The sequence below is a fragment of the Scylla paramamosain genome, chromosome 35, assembly GCF_035594125.1.
Source record: "Scylla paramamosain isolate STU-SP2022 chromosome 35, ASM3559412v1, whole genome shotgun sequence".
NCBI lineage: Eukaryota > Metazoa > Arthropoda > Malacostraca > Decapoda > Portunidae > Scylla > Scylla paramamosain.
In genome coordinates, this window is record NC_087185.1 from 12332328 (window position 1) to 12351616 (window position 19289).

General features: G+C 38.8%; 1 protein-coding gene across 1 annotated transcript in view; it reads right to left on the reverse strand.

Moving 5' to 3' along the window:
- Window positions 1-431: 431 nt before the first annotated feature.
- LOC135090459 (alpha-amylase 4N-like) overlaps window positions 432-19289 on the reverse strand; it is a 48272-nt gene continuing 29414 nt past the window's right edge. The window contains exons 5-10 of the mRNA XM_063987197.1: window positions 16716-16851; window positions 5285-5443; window positions 3447-3682; window positions 1281-1418; window positions 1082-1215; window positions 432-705 (exon numbers count right to left, since the gene is read on the reverse strand). Of these exons, the coding sequence (XP_063843267.1) occupies window positions 432-705; window positions 1082-1215; window positions 1281-1418; window positions 3447-3682; window positions 5285-5443; window positions 16716-16851 (1077 nt within the window). The remainder of the gene's footprint in view (window positions 706-1081; window positions 1216-1280; window positions 1419-3446; window positions 3683-5284; window positions 5444-16715; window positions 16852-19289) is intronic.

Genomic DNA, 19289 nt, shown 5'->3' on the forward strand with positions numbered 1-19289 from the left:
ACTAATCCCAGTACTACTGATTGTGTATCCTTCCTTAATATTTATCCACATTGACTCTGTTTTGCTGCTGTTAATATAACACTGTAATGTGTTCCTAACGTACAGCGCAACGCCTCCTCCTCTCTTTTTTTTTCCCATGTCTTTAAAGAAAAGTATATAACTATCTATCTTAACCTCCGTATTAAATGCTTTTCCTGACATATCTAACCAAGTTTCTGTTAAAGCAATGATATCAAGGTTCTTTACACACGCCATTCCTCTAAGCAAGTCTATTTTATTCAAAATACTTATACAATTCGTGTAATAAACACTTTAGCTATTCCTCGCCTTCGCTCAGCTAGTTACCTTTCTAGATTTAACTAATTTATCCTTCATTTCGTTCTCACAACCCCTTCTTCCTTACTAACTAACAAAAAAGTACTGGAGTGCAGTTACCTCCCGTTCGAATCTTCCCGAACACCCTGGCGTGATAAATGCACTCCATCCCTGGCATACAAAGTATCCCTACCACAGAGGAGGTCCCAGTTCTCGAGGAATGTCCATCCATTACTCTTACAATGATTCACGAGTCTGCGATTCACTGTAACAGTCCTGGACTCAGCACCAACTCCCCTCATTGGCATGACACCACATATCACAGGGATCCCTCCCTTCTCCCAAATCTTACCCAAAACCTGCCTATACTTCTTGAACAGCTCCTCACTCCTGATCCCACCAAGGTTCTTCCGCGTTGAGAAAAACAATGGGCTCGGTCCCATCATTTTCCAAGCACGTATCCAGCCTATCAGCTACCTTCCCTATCCCAATTTTCGGCAAACATACCCTCGACCTATGTTTCCTATCTCTTGCACAAAACGCACTAAGTTCCTAACCTGACTTTCACCAAGTACAAGCACTCTTCCCTTCCGCATTGAGAAAAACAATGGGCTTAATCCTATCATTTTCCAAGCACGTGTCCAGCCTATCAGCTATCTTCCCTATCCCAGTCTCCAGCAAACACACCCTCGACCTATGCTTCCTATCTCTTGCACAAAATGCACTAGGTTCCTAACCTGTCTATCACCAAGTACAAGCACTCTACCTTGGGGCACGGTGACTATGTCTGCCCCCTCCTTCTTCTCCTTGTCTCTTCCCGCCACGTCCACCTCCTCCGTCACTCCCTCCAGCATAGATGGGATTCCTCGTCTCCACGTGGCGGGCCTCCAGGCGAGGCGCCTTGAGGACTTTCAACCTCTAAGCGCCCCTGCACACAACCGACCACTGCTACTTCATCGCCTTACTAGGTAAGGTGATGGCGAGGCACGTCCCTTCCTCAGCTGTTGAGATATCCTCTCACAGAACTCAGCCTGCAGGTCTGAGATCCTCTCACGAAATTCAGCCTGTACCTCCGTGATCCTTCGATGGAACTCAGCCTCCACCTGAAACCTTTGCAACGAGGGCCTCCAGAACAGGAGAACTAACAAAACCAGACGACTCAGCAAGACAAGGCGTCATGTCTACACTAGCCAGCTATAGCGTCAGGTCACTGCTCACTAAACATCCGCTCGCTTGGATCTCTGACCTGAGACTACTACTACTACTACTACTACTACTGATAATAATAATAATAATAATAATAATAATAATAATAATAATAATAATGATAATAATAATAGTGTTGATTAAACATTCAGTGAAGTTGAGAGTGGAGGTCAAGAGGTGTTATGGGGTGAGTTTGTTCCTGACTAAAATAGTTTCGCTGTTACCTCCTTCATGGGAGAAACTTGTCGGTAATAAAGGTTTTATAGGGTGAGTTTGTTCCTGACTAAAATAGTTTCGCTGTTGCCTTCATGGAAGAATCTTGTCGGAATAAACTCGCTTCATAACACCATTATCTCTTGACCTCCACCCCCTAAAATTAATAATAATAATAATAATGATAATAATAATAATAATAATAATAATAATAATAATAATAATAATAATAATAATAATGATAATGCTAACAACAACAGAACAACAAAAATAACAGCAAGAAGAAGAAGATGATGATGATGATGATGATGATGATGATGATGATGATGATGATGGTGATGATGATGTCAAGGAAATTAATATAATTAAGAAATCAAAGTAAAAAAAAAATCAGTAGTAGATTCGGCTAGATTTTGACATTTATTCTTAATTTAAAAAGCCTTTTGTCAAGTTAAGGGGCAGATTTAGTATGACCGGGCAGCAATATAAAGGATATGATTTTCAGAAGATGGAAGGCTAAGGTACCGCCTGAGCATCATCTTCATATCAGGCAGCACTAGAGGGAAGTTTAAGGGCCTTTGGGATTAATGAAAGCGTGTGGAACTTAAGTCAGAGGCAGTCACCTCCTATTTGCGTTCTCCGCAGAGAGACGTCTGTCTTTTTTTTTTTTTTCGCAAAAAAAAAATAAAAATAAAATAAATAAATAAATAAATAAATAAATAACTGGATAATCAGATTAGTACTGCCTCAAATATTCCCTAAGGAAAGGTGTTGTGTCAGAAGTACGTACTGTGGTGGGTCCAGAGGCGTTACTGGAGAGATATGACAGGATATGGGAATAAGGTTGTGATCTAACAAGCCCAACGGAAAGAACAATTCCACGGAGTAAACTAGTGTTGGTGGTTAACATGGGCGTATTTAAAAGATGGCCAGGAATGTGAGTGGGGCGTTGTCCTAATTCCTGCAGGTTATATAGAATGCCAAAGCTGAGGGTCTGTTCACTAAACCTGCCAATGAAGGATGACAGATAAAGCTAGTGGTGAACACTGTGAACACTGAAGTCCTCAAGGAAGGATATTTTAGTAAAGGGAAAATTATAAGAACCTGTTTAACATTGGAAATGAAATAAAAAAAAATTACATTCGGAGCTACGTAAGATATAAATACAAAATATGAATACAGTGATAGTGAAAATGAAATTTTCTCTTATGGTGGACAATTCTGAAAAAATAAATTAATTAATTAATTAAATAAAGAGCTTTACTCCGAAACTCAGTATGGTAGGATGGAATAGAATAGGATCAGCTATGAATAGTTTCAGATACCTATTATATGTAGGTTTTAGTAAGAAACATAAAACCTTAAATCTAATTTCTAATTAGACTTAAAGCCACTGCTCCATCGCTGGTATTAGCTCTTTATGCCTCTTCCGTCATAGTATTGGTATAGGTCCCTATTATTTGATGATTTCACAATATCGTACATCATCTTTCTTTTTTTTTTTTTCTCATTAGAATTAATCCATAACGAATGTGAATTTCCGTTGTGCGTTTATCTTAAAATTCGAAAGCTTACCATAGTCAAATTCGTTCTTATGTGCTACCAATGTTCTATTCAATGTGGACACTTGTATTTATGATTAATGGTAATAATTGAGTGAAAGAAAAACAAAATATGAATGTTAGTGTATACATGACCGGATGTCCTCTTACCATATTAGCAATGGGGGACCAGCGATGCTCACACACCCATCCTCCATCACACTCCATATCAGGGGAAGTTATCACTGGTAGAGTCATGTTTGTAACGGAGTCCATGGGGGGTCCCTCAATGGAGTCAGAGAAGCTGTAGCTGCTCATGAGCCGCACTACACCATAGTTGTCTGCCAGCATGAACGCAGCAGCCATCTGGTATTCACGTCTCATTTCATGAGTCAACACTTCTGGAGAGAGAGAGAGAGAGAGAGAGAGAGAGAGAGAGAGAGAGAGAGAGAGAGAGAGAGAGAGAGAGAGAGATTACACAGAAGATCGGACAGCACCACCACTACTTTTCTTTGGCATGTAGTATAATAAAAAGACACACCGTGTAAGATAAAAGCGCCAAAAGTAATTTTAGCTAGCGGCCATCAGAAGACGGAGTCCTGCAGTTTTACAATAAACCTTACTGGAGATCATGATCAGGACCATTGAGTCATGAAATGCCTACATAGAATAAACTTGATACTTTGATCTCGTGTCAAATATTAAATTTGCAAACAAACACTCTGACACATGAATCTTCTCATTATTTCTTTTCAAAATACTTTACCAGTAAAACGCCTCGGAAGGCGATTGACGAGCGAAGCTGTCAGTAATACATCAGCGGAAGGGGCATTTCAATAAGAGAGAGAGAGAGAGAGAGAGAGAGAGAGAGAGAGAGAGAGAGAGAGAGAGAGAGAGAGAGAGAGAGAGAGAGAGAGAGAGAGGCACCCTTCACATCACGCACTCGTCTAATATTCAAATAACTCTAGTTTAAAACTTTACGAGACCCCAATGGTTGTGTTGCATACCTTTGGATAGGAAATTTAATTCCGCTTTCAGCAGTATGTGTCCTTTTTTGTTGAGACTAGATAAAAGTTAGTGAAATTTGCAGAAAACTGACGGTCGGTTGCAAATTTGACGCCCTTTTTCGTTAAAACTTGTATTAATCATATTACCTACAAAATTTGAGCTTTATCAGTTTATTAGTTGAAAAGTGGCGGCAATTTCAGGCACCGGGCACATCGCGCACCTGCCCAATGTTCTTCAGATCACTCTAGCTCAAAACTTTGCGCAAGCCTAATGGTTATGCTATGTACCGTTGGAGAAGAAATTTAATTTTGTGTTCAGTGATATGCATCCACTCTCGTTGAGACAAAAGCATGTTGATGAAAATTGCATGAGACTGACGGTCACTTTATAAATGTTTTGTATTTATTATTTAGTTATTTGAAATGATTTTTTTTTTTTTATAAATTGCATTAATTTTATTAACAACAGAATTTGAGCCTGATAAGTTAATTAGTTAAAAGTTGAAATTTTTACTTTGCGCATGCGCAGCGCTACTTCAAAGTTGACATGAGAAATTTTATTAAAACAACATGACACTTCTTAAGTTTCATTAAAATTAGTTGAGTAGTTTTTTTTTTAAATCCTATTTCCGACATACTTCTACTTTCTGTAAGTTATCCATTGACTTCATTCAGTAGAAGAGATGAAAGATATATCATATAAAATTGATAGAGTTGTGCTATCATATGGTGCTAATTTTGTTATGATCAATCACGTAGGTCCGAAGATATTAGCGTTTGAATAGCATTACGGTTGGATCGGGCAGGGCCGGTTCGAGCCGGGCCGGGCAGCTCAAAATAAAACAGCAATCTCCATTGTAAACTTCGCTTAGCTCGTAACCATAAGATATAATGTGATGCATAAATTTTTAAAATTCCAAAGAAAAATGTGATACAATAATATTAAAAGACAGAACACAGTTTTATTCAATCCTGTAGCAATACATTACTGAGAGAACGTACCTGAGGTATTACTCCGTTGGCTAAGATGACTGTCAATGAACACCAGCGCTCTGTTTGGGGGTGCCATTCCGAGCAGAGGATCATATATATTTTCCAGTAAACTGAAGTCATTTATTCCCTTTGATACTTGTTCTCCATAAAGGTTCTCTGTTACCAGACCTGGAAAAGCATATTACCTCTTTGTCATTGCTTCTGTCTTGCCATGATGTACATTATCCATATATCACACCAAGCCGGAGATGAAATTGCAAAGCCAATGAAATTTGTGGACTACTCAGTTTCGAACTGCATTCCCCTATCATCGTGAAAACGTACTGTTATTTAGGTAAGTATATCTACATTTGAAATAATGAGAGAGAGAGAGAGAGAGAGAGAGAGAGAGAGAGAGAGAGAGAGAGAGAGAGAGAGAGAGAGAGAGAGAGTACTATAGAAATTATGAATGATGACACCCTAACTTAATTAGCTGATTGTTGCCTCAAGCTTAGCCATCAATATAAAGATCAAATATGCAGTTTGATTAGATTAGTCTTGGTGTGGTCTGAGGGGGAAAGTTAGGAGATTAGGTTACGTAAGGTTTGGTTAGTATTGAGTATAGGGCACCAAAGGGACATAAGCTAATATTAAGGTTTTTTATGTTATGTATTAGAACATCAGATTAGACATCTTTCTCTTTATTTATTTATTTTTATCTTTTTTTTTTTCAGCAGACTTAGCAGATAAATTGTTAGAATACGTACTGTGTACATGAGTAGCGGTCAATTCCATTTTACATTTGACGTGTGGACTACATTTAGATTATATTTACATTACTTTTGGAATGGCTCTCTTAGTGATTTGGTAAGTTTATAGACACTGAAATCCGTCTTATATTACCAATATCAGGAAGTTAACACTATAATTAATCGCCTATTAGTGTTCATCTAAACGTGAGTTTAACTCAGTAATCATGAAGGAAAACATGATATTATTATATAGCAGACATGATGGATCCATTAGTTTACTGCATTATTAATTTGCTTATACTTCTTATATCGCACCCCCTCACATAGTACAAACAACCATAACTCATATTAATCTCGACAACAATATGAGGTACCCGTGGCAATGGGATGCTCAGGATGTGGTGCGCCGCCTCAGCTTCCTAATATTTTTTTCATTAGATACGCAGATGAACTTTTTTTTCTTCCCTTTCTGGTGTTGTCTTTGTTGTGTTCTTAAATTGAAAAACGAAGCACCAATGCCACTAATGTTCATAAACGCACGAAATACCTTGTTGTAGTTTAACCTTTACCAAGATCGAGACATCTTGCCCTTTAGTAGGCAACAGTGTTTGAATCCCAGTCGTAATGTCACAACCACTACACGCTGGTTTTATCTCAGCATATTAGCTTTGGTTTCTCAAATTCATCAAGTCATAACCTCTTTTTTTTTTTTCTGAAAAAAGTCGACATGCAACCATCATGTATGGTAGTTTCCTTTTGATTTGTTTTTCTTCAGCGTTTTTACAAGGATCTTTTTTGTATTACACTGTTGTTGTAGAATGTGTTATTGCTGGTTTAATTTGGGTTTCCTTACAGTCATTCATTGCTTTGCGAATATGATCAGTCATTCAAGATGCAGAGGGCAGTTTTGCAACTTTCGCTACTCTTATAGCTTTTCCTACGAGTTATAATTTGTTCCTTGATTTAGACAAAAAAAAAAAAAAAAAAAAAAATGTGATTCCAGTTAAACATTCGTGTCATATTTCTATGCCTTTCCATGGAATTCAGCTTAAGATTTTCTTTTAACCTATCCTATGGTGACGATTTCTTTTCTTTTTTTTTCCAGACCCTATATGATCCTCATCATCGTTCTTTGCAGACCCTATATTCATTCTATAATCAGATCAACATTATACAATATAATCTAGATGCGGCCTAACAAAAGCAAAAATGATACCATTAATATTACTAAGATGTTATATTACTCGTTGTTTTACCATCCTTCACTCATAAGCATTTTCTAGACCGCATATCAGAAAATACTATAATTCCGAGTTCTCTTTTTTTATTCAGTTTGGTTATGTTCGTGTTTCGTAAGATATAGCTGAGAATACAGAATATAGATGAGAGTTGTTTCTTACTGCTTACGCGGAGAGTGCCACACTTACTGATATAGAATCATTTGCCATTTTCTGAGCTATCATAATATGTCCTGCTTAAGTTCCCTTGTAATATTTATGAGTTTTGCTATGATCTACTTTGGTATTCTCTAAAGATTTCTTTATTTTGCTAGTTATTCCCAAACTCTAAATTATTAATATGGATCATTAACAGTAAAAGACCTACAACAGACAACAAGCAAAATCCACTAATAACGAGAACTCTCTCTCTCTCTCTCTCTCTCTCTCTCTCTCTCTCTCTCTCTCTCTCTCTCTCTCTCTCTCTCTCTCTCTCTCTCTCTCTCTCATAAGAAAAAGAAAAAAAAAACATATGAAAATAAGGGCAGCAGCAAGTAGCCATAAGGCTACACGTGTCAGTCCCTGTATGAAACATACCTACCCATTTCCACCTATCATCCCCTCTCATAAATTTGTCTAAGCTTCTTTTAAATGACTTTGCAATAACAACATGATTACAAAGTCCATTCCATTCATCTACCACTCTATTTGAGAACCAATTCCTTCCTATCTCAATCTTGAGCCTAAATTTTTCAAGCTTGAACTCATTATTTCTTGTTTTATCTTGATTACTGACCCTTAGAATTTTGCTTGTGTCATCCTCGTTATAACCCTTATACCACTTAAAAGACTTCTCCGTTGGGGTCCTCCGACCACAATCTCATATCTGTATGATGATGTCTCTCCTATTGTTCTCCGAAACTGTGACTCCGTGCTTGCACCTTGCCTAGTCAAACTCTTTCATCTCTGTCTGTCAACATCTACTTTTCCTTCTTGCTGGAAGTTTGTCTACATTCAGCTTGTTCCTAAAAAGGGTGACCGTTCTAATCCCTCAAACTACCGTCCTATTGCTTTAATTTCCTGCCTATCTAAAGTTTTTTAATCTATCCTCAACAGGAAGATTCTTTAACTTCACAACCTTCTATCTGATCGCCAGTATGGGTTCCGTCAAGGCCGCTCTACTGGTGATCTTTGGGCTTTCCTTACTGAGACTTTAGAGATTTTGGTGAAACTTTTGCTGTTGCCTTGGACATATCAAAAGCTTTTGATAGAGTCTGGCACAAAGCTTTGATTCCCAAACTACCCTCCTACGGCTTCTATCCTTCTCTCTGTAACTTCATCTCAGGTTTCCTTTCTGACCGTTCTATTTCTTCTGTGGTAGACGGTCACTGTTCTTCTCCTAAATCTATTAAAAGTGGTGTTCCCCAGGGTTCTGTCCTGTCACCCTCCCTCTTCTTATTATTTGTCAATGACCTTCTAAACCGCTCTTCTTGACAGGGTGGAGTGAAAAGCTTTTCGTCTCATCAACTCCTCTCCTCTGCCTTCAGCCGTTTTCTCATCGCCGCTATGTTGCATCTCTTGCTATCTTCTACCGCTATTTTCATGATAACTGCTCTTCTGATCTTGCTAACTGCATGCCTCCCCTCCTCCCGCGGCCTCGCTGCATAAGACCTTTCTCTCACCCCTGTGTTCTGTCCACCTCTCTAATGTAGGAGTTAACCAGTATTCTCATCCATTCATCCCTTTTTCTGGTAAACTCTGGAATTCTCTGCCTGCTTCTGTATTTCCACCTTTCTATGACTTGAACTGCTTCAAGGGGGAGGTTTCAAGACACTTATCCTTCAATTTTTGACTACCGCTCTGGACCCTTTTCTGGGGCTGGCTTCTTAGTGGGCTTTTTTTTTTCTTTTTTGTTGGATTTTTGTTGCTCTTGGTCAGTGTCCCTCCTACATTAAAGAAAAGAAAAATCAGGTACCCTCTTAACCTATGCCTTTCTAGGGAATGTAAATTCAGTCTCCTTTCGTAAGGATTAGACTTCATTCCCCATATGCTTTTGGTTATTCACATTTGTACCTATTTTAATAGAACTATATCCTCCCTATAATATGGGATGAGAACTGCACCTCTTAGTCTAGATAAGGTTTGCCTGGCGCCAAATATAACTAACATTACTTCGGAATTTCTACTTTTAACACTTAAAAATTAATCATAATACCCGATTTGCCTTATTGCTAGCTTCTATGCATTGCTTCCATAGACGGAGATCTGAGCTAACTATGACTCCTAAATCTTTTTGCCACTTATCTGCCCATTCGTTCATTCTGTGCAGGTCTGCATGCATCCAAATCCGACCTACTTAACCTACCCAACTTCTTGTCATCCGGAAACTTAATAAAATCATTACTAATCCCACTATCTAGGTAATTAATATACTGTATATTAAAAGTAACAAGGGTACCTAAAACATATCCCTGTAGCACCCCATTAATTAATTGATCCCACGCGGATTTAGAGCCGTTTACTACAACTCTCTGTCACCTAACCTTATCCAACCTAACACCTTCCCAACCTTATCCAACCTTATCTGTCACCTTATCCAACCTAACACCTTCCCATGTGCTTTAATCTGTTTTAAGAACCTTTGATGAGATACCTTGTCGAATGTCTTACTAGAGTAAGTCTCGTAAACCTTTCTGTAAGCATTCAACAAGTTCGTAAGGCAAGACTCCCCTTCGCGAAGGCATGTTGTGACTGATATATCACGTCTAAATTTCTAGATGCTCCCTAATGCTCTTCCCGATTATTGACTTCATCATTTTACCTACTACTGAAGTTAAGCTGACAGGTCTATAATTAGACGCTAACATTTTATCACCTTTCTTCAAGATGGGCACTACATTCGCTTGTCTTCACTGTATCGGTACCTCTCCTGAATCTAGCGGTTTCCTAAATACAATAATTAGCGGTTTACTAATAACTTCTTTTTTTTCAGTTTTAAGTGCTCAGGAATATATTTCTTCTTGTCCTAGTGACACACACACACACACACACACACACACACACACACACACACACACACACAGCTTCTCATTTTCTTCTCTAGAATATCTTCACTCCGGCATTTCCTCCATATTTTCCACAGTGAAAATTGTTAAAAATGATAGTTCAGAATTTTACTCACCTTTTCCCCATAATTAACTCACTCTCCATCAGATGTCTTTAATGAGCCTATAACTTCTCAATTTTTTTACCTATAAACCTCATAGAATCCCCTGGAGTCAATCTTCGCCGAGCTAGTTACATTTCATTCGTAATTGTTTTTAGCTTCCTTCGTCAACTTCCTAATCCTACTAACTAATTTATTATACTGAGGCCTTAAATCCTATTCCTTTGCCTTTAATTATTATATATATTGCTTTTCAGTCCTATGTAGTGTTAACCTAGCAGTCATCCACTTAGGGTCATTCTTCTGTGGTATTATTGTTCTATAAGGAATATTTATTATATGGCCTATATGTAATCTACCAACGAAATACAAATCATTAAAGTTTACTTCCCCTAATATCGCCATCTCGGCCTTCTCTCTTGTCTCCACTCCATCTTCCACCCGCCTTGACCTCGCCTCGCCAATCTCAGTATGACCTGAACCGTCAACCCCATACTCGCACCTCGTCATATCTCAACCTCTGTCACTCCCATGATTCCTCCCTCAACTTGCCTTAATTCCTTAAATTGTGTTCTGGATCTCACCTGCACATCCCCCTCCATCCGTTGCCAGTCACCTTTCTGGAGATACCTTAATTAATCAAAACTTGCTCTCCTAAAGTCAAGCATCTTACTATTTTTTTTTTTATTTTTTTTGTTTCTAGAAGCTTCCATCCATATTAATTTGTATCAAATTTTACACTGTTACCTAGCTGTTATCCAACCCCCACCTGTGTGGCTGATTCCTCCCAGTTTGTCAAAATTAAATCTAGAATATCATTCCCCCTTGTGAGTTCTAAGATTACTTGCTTTAAAATTAAATTCAGAAATTCCTCTGCTTCACTGTTACCCAGTCCCAGCGGGAACAATATCTTTTGTTGTCAAGGCGCTGATACTTGGCAGAGAGAGAGAGAGAGAGAGAGGGTGCCTGAAGTATGATAGTTTATGCATGCCCCTACGACGCTCTGTGGAAGAATTTTATACTAATCACTCACTCTCATTCCCCTCAAATTTTCGCCCACTTCCCTGTATCCCCCAAAGTTGAAGTTGATGCATAATATAATAGAAGTGTTACCCTTCCTCAAAGAGAGATCATATCCCATCCAGCTTTTGTAATTAGACCATAATAAATAAATTTTTTTTTTTTACAATATCGCAGTATTTTTATAGTGAGCTTATGCATGGGTGCGAATGTGTGGGGTTGGTTGCTTCCCCTCCCCATCCTCCCCCTGTTCTTCCCTCTTCCTCCACAGCATGAGACAGCAGGCAGTCTCTTTACCACGAGCGCCAGTTGGTCCCAGGACATTGGCGTAGCTGGACATATTGTCAAGCGCGAGAGATTTAGAGCCTGTAGTAGTCCCGTGCAGGATAACGCATATTTGAAGGCATGTTTATCATAGCAATTAACAAGAGTAGAGATAGTGACAGTCCGTCAATCTAGGTAGGAGGGACTTCCACGGGAACTTGCCGAAGTTTCCTGATTATTGGGAAATACTTTGCTCTACCCACCCCATTCAGAGTCTTGCTGAATGTACTGGCGTCCTGCATTTTACTGGTTGTCTCGAAAGAGGTTCTTTAACCATCTTGGAGTGTGTTGGTTGTTGTGTACCTGTTTTGTTAGTGTTTTGTGTCTTTAAACGTTAAACATTAGTGGTGTTCAGAGCTCACTGTTAGGAGCTTTGAAACCAGAGGACATCTACTCTGCTGGTTGGCAGGTATCGCGTTACAGTATACGAGTGGTATTTGCCCATCCTCTTGGACACTGTACATAGACCGCTTGCCAGTAGGAGGATGTTATATTCTGTGAGCATGGGTGGTTTGTCTCTATCAGGGCGGTAGCTCACAGATTATTATAAGCCTCATACTTGTGCGTCCTTCGTCCCAGCTGTGCCCACATAGCACGTTCTTTTCAGCAAGTTGGGGTTTCTTTGGCGTTTAATATACTCCCTTCTCGGTCGATAAGTGACGACCTCAGTTTTTATAGTTTAGGATGACGAGGAAGGGCCTGGACCCGAGTTTAAGCCCGCACTAGACTAGAAGGAACTAGTTTAAGGAAAGCTAACCTGAGTGTAGTATATATAGTGCAGTGTATATATATATATATATATATATATATATATATATATATATATATATATATATATATATATATATATATATATATATATATATATATATATATATATATATATATATATATATATAATATTGTTGTGCACAGCGAGTCAGAAGGAAGTAGAGAGAGAGAGAGAGAGAGAGAGAGAGAGAGAGAGAGAGAAAGAGAGGGAGAGAACAAGAGCGAAAAGTACAAACGCCAGAGTTACGATTGTTGGATGGCCTAACGTGCTGAAGTCACCATGAAATCTCTTGTATGTAGCTATCCTCCTTCCCAAATTAAACGACCATATTTCTAATTGTTCTTTTAGTTTGAATCTTACATGTGGTTTAGATGGAGAGTCTTTCTTGCTGATAAAGCAATCCGTATGCATCCAGACTGCATCGTTTAATCATAACTATTTTCTAAAAAGGTCTGTTTTTTCTTCTTTCGGCGTTTTACGAAAGCGCGGATTGGCATATCAAAAGCGCGGAAAACGTTGCTGATATATTGCTATCAAAAGCGCGTTAGAATATCAAGTCAAAAGCGCGTTTTATCACTCACCTCTAAGTCAGATTGTTTATACGTTCAATAACGATCGTTCACCTGTTGTAGGAAAAATTGTATATTTGTTAATTAAGTATAGGATTGACCTTTTAAGTATATTCTTCTTGCACCTTAGTACAGGCTTGTCCTTGCAGTCCTTTATAAAACTTTAAAAAATTCCCAAGGCCTTCATATAATTGCGTCGATTTATTTGCCGTCATGTCGTCAGTCGCCTTCCGTTTCACCTGTGCACGTAGTTGTTGTCTTTCAAGTTTTCTTTCTTCTTTTTCATGGTTATGCTCCAAATCAACTGGAACAATGGCAGTCACTGTGTTGTCTGTTCTAAGTCTACCTTTACATTTCTTGTTGGTACATCTCCAAGAAATGCATCCGTCCACCAATGTACTGTCCACTCTGTATTTATATCCATCGTGCATCAAACACTTCTTGCCTTTGTTTGTTTGGGAAATCGTAAACTCCATAGCTGCAAGTTATGACAACACAGGATTGACTGTCAGGAAACAGCAGCAGACTGAACAGGAAACCATCGAGACAGACACTCGCGGTGGTCTCGGTGAACAGTGTGAAGCATTATGACACACCGAATGATTCTCAATGACACAGCGAGTGAACGGATTAACCTTGCCGCGCATTTGATAGTACTTTAAGGGTGAGTTTCGAACGCGGTCGCTTTCTCGAATCCGCGCTTTTGATATACGCTCGTTTCTTTAACAGCCTACTGTGAGTGGGAGGCGAGGCAAGTGTACCTGGGTGGGGTGCATCCGCGTCCCCCTCCTCCCCTCCTGCTTGAGTCATACCTTGTGATAAGTACGAGCTGGGTGTTCCCACGCTTTTGAGTCAGTCACTGTCTGTAGCTTGAATGAGTTGGATGTATCGTGGTGGGCAGAGTGTTCTGAGGAGACTGGACGGGCTGCAGCTAAAGGACCACTTGTATTAAGAGGTATTTGAAGAATTTACTGCAGTAAGCTCCTGCTTATTATATGCATAGTGTTTAGGTGTCTCCATCAACCTACCTGTGAGTGCACTTCATTGTAAAGCACTCTGTGTTTATTACAAGGCGACTCCTCGTATCCTCGTCAGTCGAGTACTTAGTGTCAGTGACCGTCAGTTAGTTTGTGTACATGGTATTTTATTAAATGCTCGTGCTGGTCAAAACTCCTGTAAAGTGTAGCGAAACTCCTCCTCATGCCCTATCGAGGCTTGCCATCCAGAAGGCTGTGAACGACACTACTAGGCTGGAGGATATAACATTTTGTTGGGCAGTGGGCTTTCCGTTATCGAGGGAGATTTGTTTGATGAGAAATTATACCTCGACCTTTTAAGTGTGTGTCCCTGGTCGTAATTGTCACTCTCTTGAACATGGCTATCGATTCTTTCCCAGCTGTTGGAGTGATTTGGCAGTTGTTGCTATAATATTTCCCTGCCTGTTAGAGGGTGAAACAGGCTAACGACCTCATTTGTGTAACCTGGTGTTATGACTGTGTAAACGGTGCAGAAGTCAAAGGAGGACATTGTAACCCATATTAAGCCCTACACCAAATCACATAGATGGTGTCTTACGGGAAGCTAGCCCAGTTTGAGGCAACTGGAAGAGGGGCACGAATCTGCGGTCGTAGCAATATACAGGGTGTCCCGTGATTTAAGGTACATATATCGAGGATTTGATAGTTCAAGTAAATCTAAGTCAAAAATACTATACGAGTATACCGCTCGCCTGGGTGGGCGTCCACCTCTTTCCTTCCCTTCTTAACTCGCTACTTACTCTTGTGGCGCCCCGCGGCATCAAGTGATAATTTTTTTCTGTACAATCTACAAAGTCAAAGCCTCACAGGAAACAATTAACAAAAGACAGTCATTCTACAGCTACTGAGGAACGGTTAAGGAACCCGAAATTATGATATAGCAAGCATCGTTAGTTACGGCGAAGTCATCAACCAAATTTTAAAAGAGAATAAGACTCATAAGATATAGAGAAAATATCTTAAAGAAAATAATAAATGCTGATCTAGCGATCACATTTAATGAAACATGTGTAAGAGAGAATTTCCTGACCATATATACACTCATATATATATATATATATATATATATATATATATATATATATATATATATATATATATATATATATATATATATATATATATATATATATATACATATCACTATTACGACCCTACAAAGCCCCTCTCGTTGGATCACTACCAACATCTGCTAGTACTCTAGGGTCAGCTTCCATAGGGTACAACAACCTTGTAGCTTAATATGGTGGAAAAACATCACTCGTAAGCCGTAAAACAGCTAGAGCCTTAAGGTCGCCACTGCTGCAGAGGACCACAACTCCAAAATACTCAGTCCTCAGTGTTGAAAATTTACGCTCTAGGAAGAACATAGCGATGAACGCCACACAATACGCAATATCCTTAGAACAAAACTGCCCTTAAACAACAATTCCTCACTCCGAGTTCATCTCGTCTCAGGTCCCTAGAAGACTGATATTACCTCCTATAAAGTTGGCAGGTCAGGAGATAAATGAGATTAAGGAAGCAACACGAAGCAACACGAAGCAAAAAATATCCGCTGACCAACAAGTCGTACAAAAACAACAATAAAAAAGGCCAGTAGCATTTAGTTAAAGAACATACAAAGGAAAGATGACAGACGAAAACAGAAAATGAGCGGCGGCCGTCTCCACAAATAATCAGAGACTTGAGAGCGACACCTCAGACCTCCTTGGAAGGTAAGGGCAAGATACTAAACTTAAAGGTAGGCAACCGATACCCAGCGCCTTACTCAGTAATTCGAATGACTTATATAGGTTGATGCATGAATTTACCAATTCTCTCATTTGTACGTCTTTGGCGTGTGGAAGCGACTCGCCAACTGATTGCTAGTGTGGGAAAAGCAAACGAGGAGGCTGGTCCGATCCAACGACCTGCCAACCTCCGCAGGGAAAGCATGTGGTCACCGTCATCCCTGCTCACAGCTACCCCGCTCTTCAAAATCATCTAAACTTCAATAAATAATTTAATTGAAACTATAGTGTTTAGCTAGAATTGTGTTGTTTTATACTCTAAGTGTTTCAGCTCGCTACTATGACGGAAAATGAAGAAAATTAAAGAGATCAACACTGAGAGGCTTGGCGAGAACTAATTATAAAAGCACATGCGTCTGAGGGTACCATTCCGTCGTGGCTCACGCCACATTCCCCACACAACTCAACAATAAAAAAGTGCAGGATGTCACTGTATCAAACTTAACTGAACTATATATATATATATATATATATATATATATATATATATATATATATATATATATATATATATATATATATACACACACACACACACACACATATATATATATATATATATATATATATATATATATATATATATATATATATATATATATATATATATATATATATATATATATATATTTGTCTTTCTTCCTGCAAACCATTCTTACTCTCTTCGAACACACAAAGGAAAGGAATATCTCAAGTCTTCTGCTCATGTTCGGTCGTAAAAGTCACAATTTCTTAAGTTACAGGGTAGCTATGGTGTAAATAAAAACCGTAAGTTCTTCATTACATGAATTTTACATTATGGGACTGTTACCTGTGTCATAGTAATCCTGCGGCAAGATGGCAGTACCAGGGGGAACAACATCTTGGTAGATGAAAGGCAAAGTGTTGGCAGGAAAACCAGCACTCTCACTTAAATTGGTCAGTTGATTCCGAATTTCTTGCAGATGCTTAGAAAGGGGATAAACAGTGAATTTTTTTTGCAAACCACACGTCATATAGGTCATACTAAATGAAAGCAAATGTATTTTCTAAATAAAAATAAGTATGTGTTTGAATTGTCATTGTTTTTAATGGCATTACTTGACAAAAACACCATTACCTTCTCAACCAACATAATTCTTTAATATATGAATATTCATATATTAAATATGAATTATTATATGAATATTAATATGAATTAATATATGGTTTGAATTGTATCTATGCAGCATTATTGTTAAAAGAAACTGATGAAGGCAGTGGACACCTGCTGAAATGATAATTATACTCCCAGTGAGGTCACAAAACAATGTATCATAGGATGTTGTGAACTTATCATTAACCCAGCTGTGATTTCACTGAACAAACGTATACCCTTTGTCTCACAAAATAAGGGGACAGTCACAGCCTGTCCTCTAAGGAGAACTCTCTTCTTTCACACAATGGCCCGTTTTTTTAAACGTGGTGTTAGTATTTACTAATACCAATGTAGCCGTTTCCGATTTTTTAAACACTTTTCCAGCTCTGCGCTTCAGGTTAGGTTAGGTCGACCAAACCAGAAGAAATCTTATTGGAAATGTTGGGGGAGAACTAACCCTCCCCAACAGCAAAACCCTAATGATATTTACCAGTCCTGTAGAAATGAAAGTTATGTTAGAAATAAAAAAAAAAAAAAAAAGTATTCCTATGCGAAAGATGATATGTATACATCCTCTAAAAGTCTAAATTATTAAACTTTGGCGTTCGAAATGCCGTGTTAGGTGCATTTGAGAGACTGCGTTTGCAGCTTCATGAGTTATGGTTCGTTTACGGCCAGCGTCCACTGTCACCTGACAAGTATCGGTATTATTTTAGTCATGCAAGTTTCTATGTGGCTTTTCTTACACTTATGAGATAGAGTTTTTCATTTTGAGTAATCTGAACCCTATATATATATATATATATATATATATATATATATATATATATATATATATATATATATATATATATATATATATATATATATATATATACTGAGATGCCAGTCCCAGAAAAAGGGTCCAAAGTGGTGGTCAAAAACTGAAGGATAAGTGTCTTGAAACCTCCCACTTGAAGGAATTCAAGTTATAGCAATTGGAAATACAGAAGCAGGCAGGGAGTTCCAGAGTTTACCAGAGAAAGGGATGAATGATTGAGAATACTGGTTAACTCTTGCATTAGAGAGGTAGACAGAATAGGGGTGAGACAAAGAAGAAATCTTGTGCAGTGAGGCCGCTGGAGGAGAGGAGCCATGCAGTTAGCAAGATCAGAAGAGCAGTTAGCATTAAAAAAGCGGTAGAAGACAGCTAGAGATGCAACACTGCGGCGATGAGAGAGAGGCTAAAGACAGTCAGTTAGAGGAGAGGAGTTGATGAAACGAAAAGCTTTTGATTCCAACCTGTGTAGAAGAGCGGTATGAGTGGAACCCCCCCAGACATGTGAAACATACTCCATACATGGACGGACAATGCCCTTGTACAGAGTTAGCACCTGGAGGGGTGAGAAAAAAAAAAACTGGCGGAGACGTCTCAGAATACCTGACTTCATAGAAGCTGTTTTAGCTAAAGATGATATGTGAAGTTTCCAGTTCAGATTATAAATAAAGGACAGACCGAGGATATTCAGTGTAGAAGGAGACAGAATGTCATTGAAGAAGAGGGGATACTTGTCTGGAAGGTTGTCGAGTTGATACATGGAGGAATTGAGTTTTTGAGGTATTGAACAATACCAGGTTTGCTCTGCCCCAATCAGAAATTTTAGAAAGATCAGAAGTCAGCCGTTCTGTGGTTTCAATGCGTGAAATGTTTACTTCTGAATGGTTGGACGTCTATGAAAAGATGTGGAAAAGTGCAGAATGGTATCATCAGCGTAAGAGTGGACAGGACAAGAAGTTTGGTTTTGTAGGTCATTGATGAATAATAAGAAGAGAGTGGGTGGCAGGACAGAACCCTAAGGAACACCACTGTTAATAGATTTAGGAAAAGAACAATGACTGTCTGCCACAGCAGTAATAGAACGGTCAGAAAGGAAACTTGAGATGAAGTTACAGAGAGAAGGATAGAATCTGTAGGAGGGTAGTTTGGAAATCAAAGCTTTGTGCCAGACTCAAAAGCTTTTGATATATCCCAGGCAACAGCAAAAGTTTCAGCAAAATATCTAAAAGAGGATGACCAAGACTCAATATGGAAAGCCAGAAGATCACCAGTAGAGCGGCCTTGACGGAACCCATACTGGCGATCAGATAGAAGGTTGTGAAGTGATAGATGTTTAAGAATCTTCCTGTTGAGGATAGATTCAAAAACTTTAGATAGGCAGGAAATTAAAGCAATAGGACGGTAGTTTGAGGGATTAGAACGGTCACCCTTTTTAGGAACAGGTTGAATGT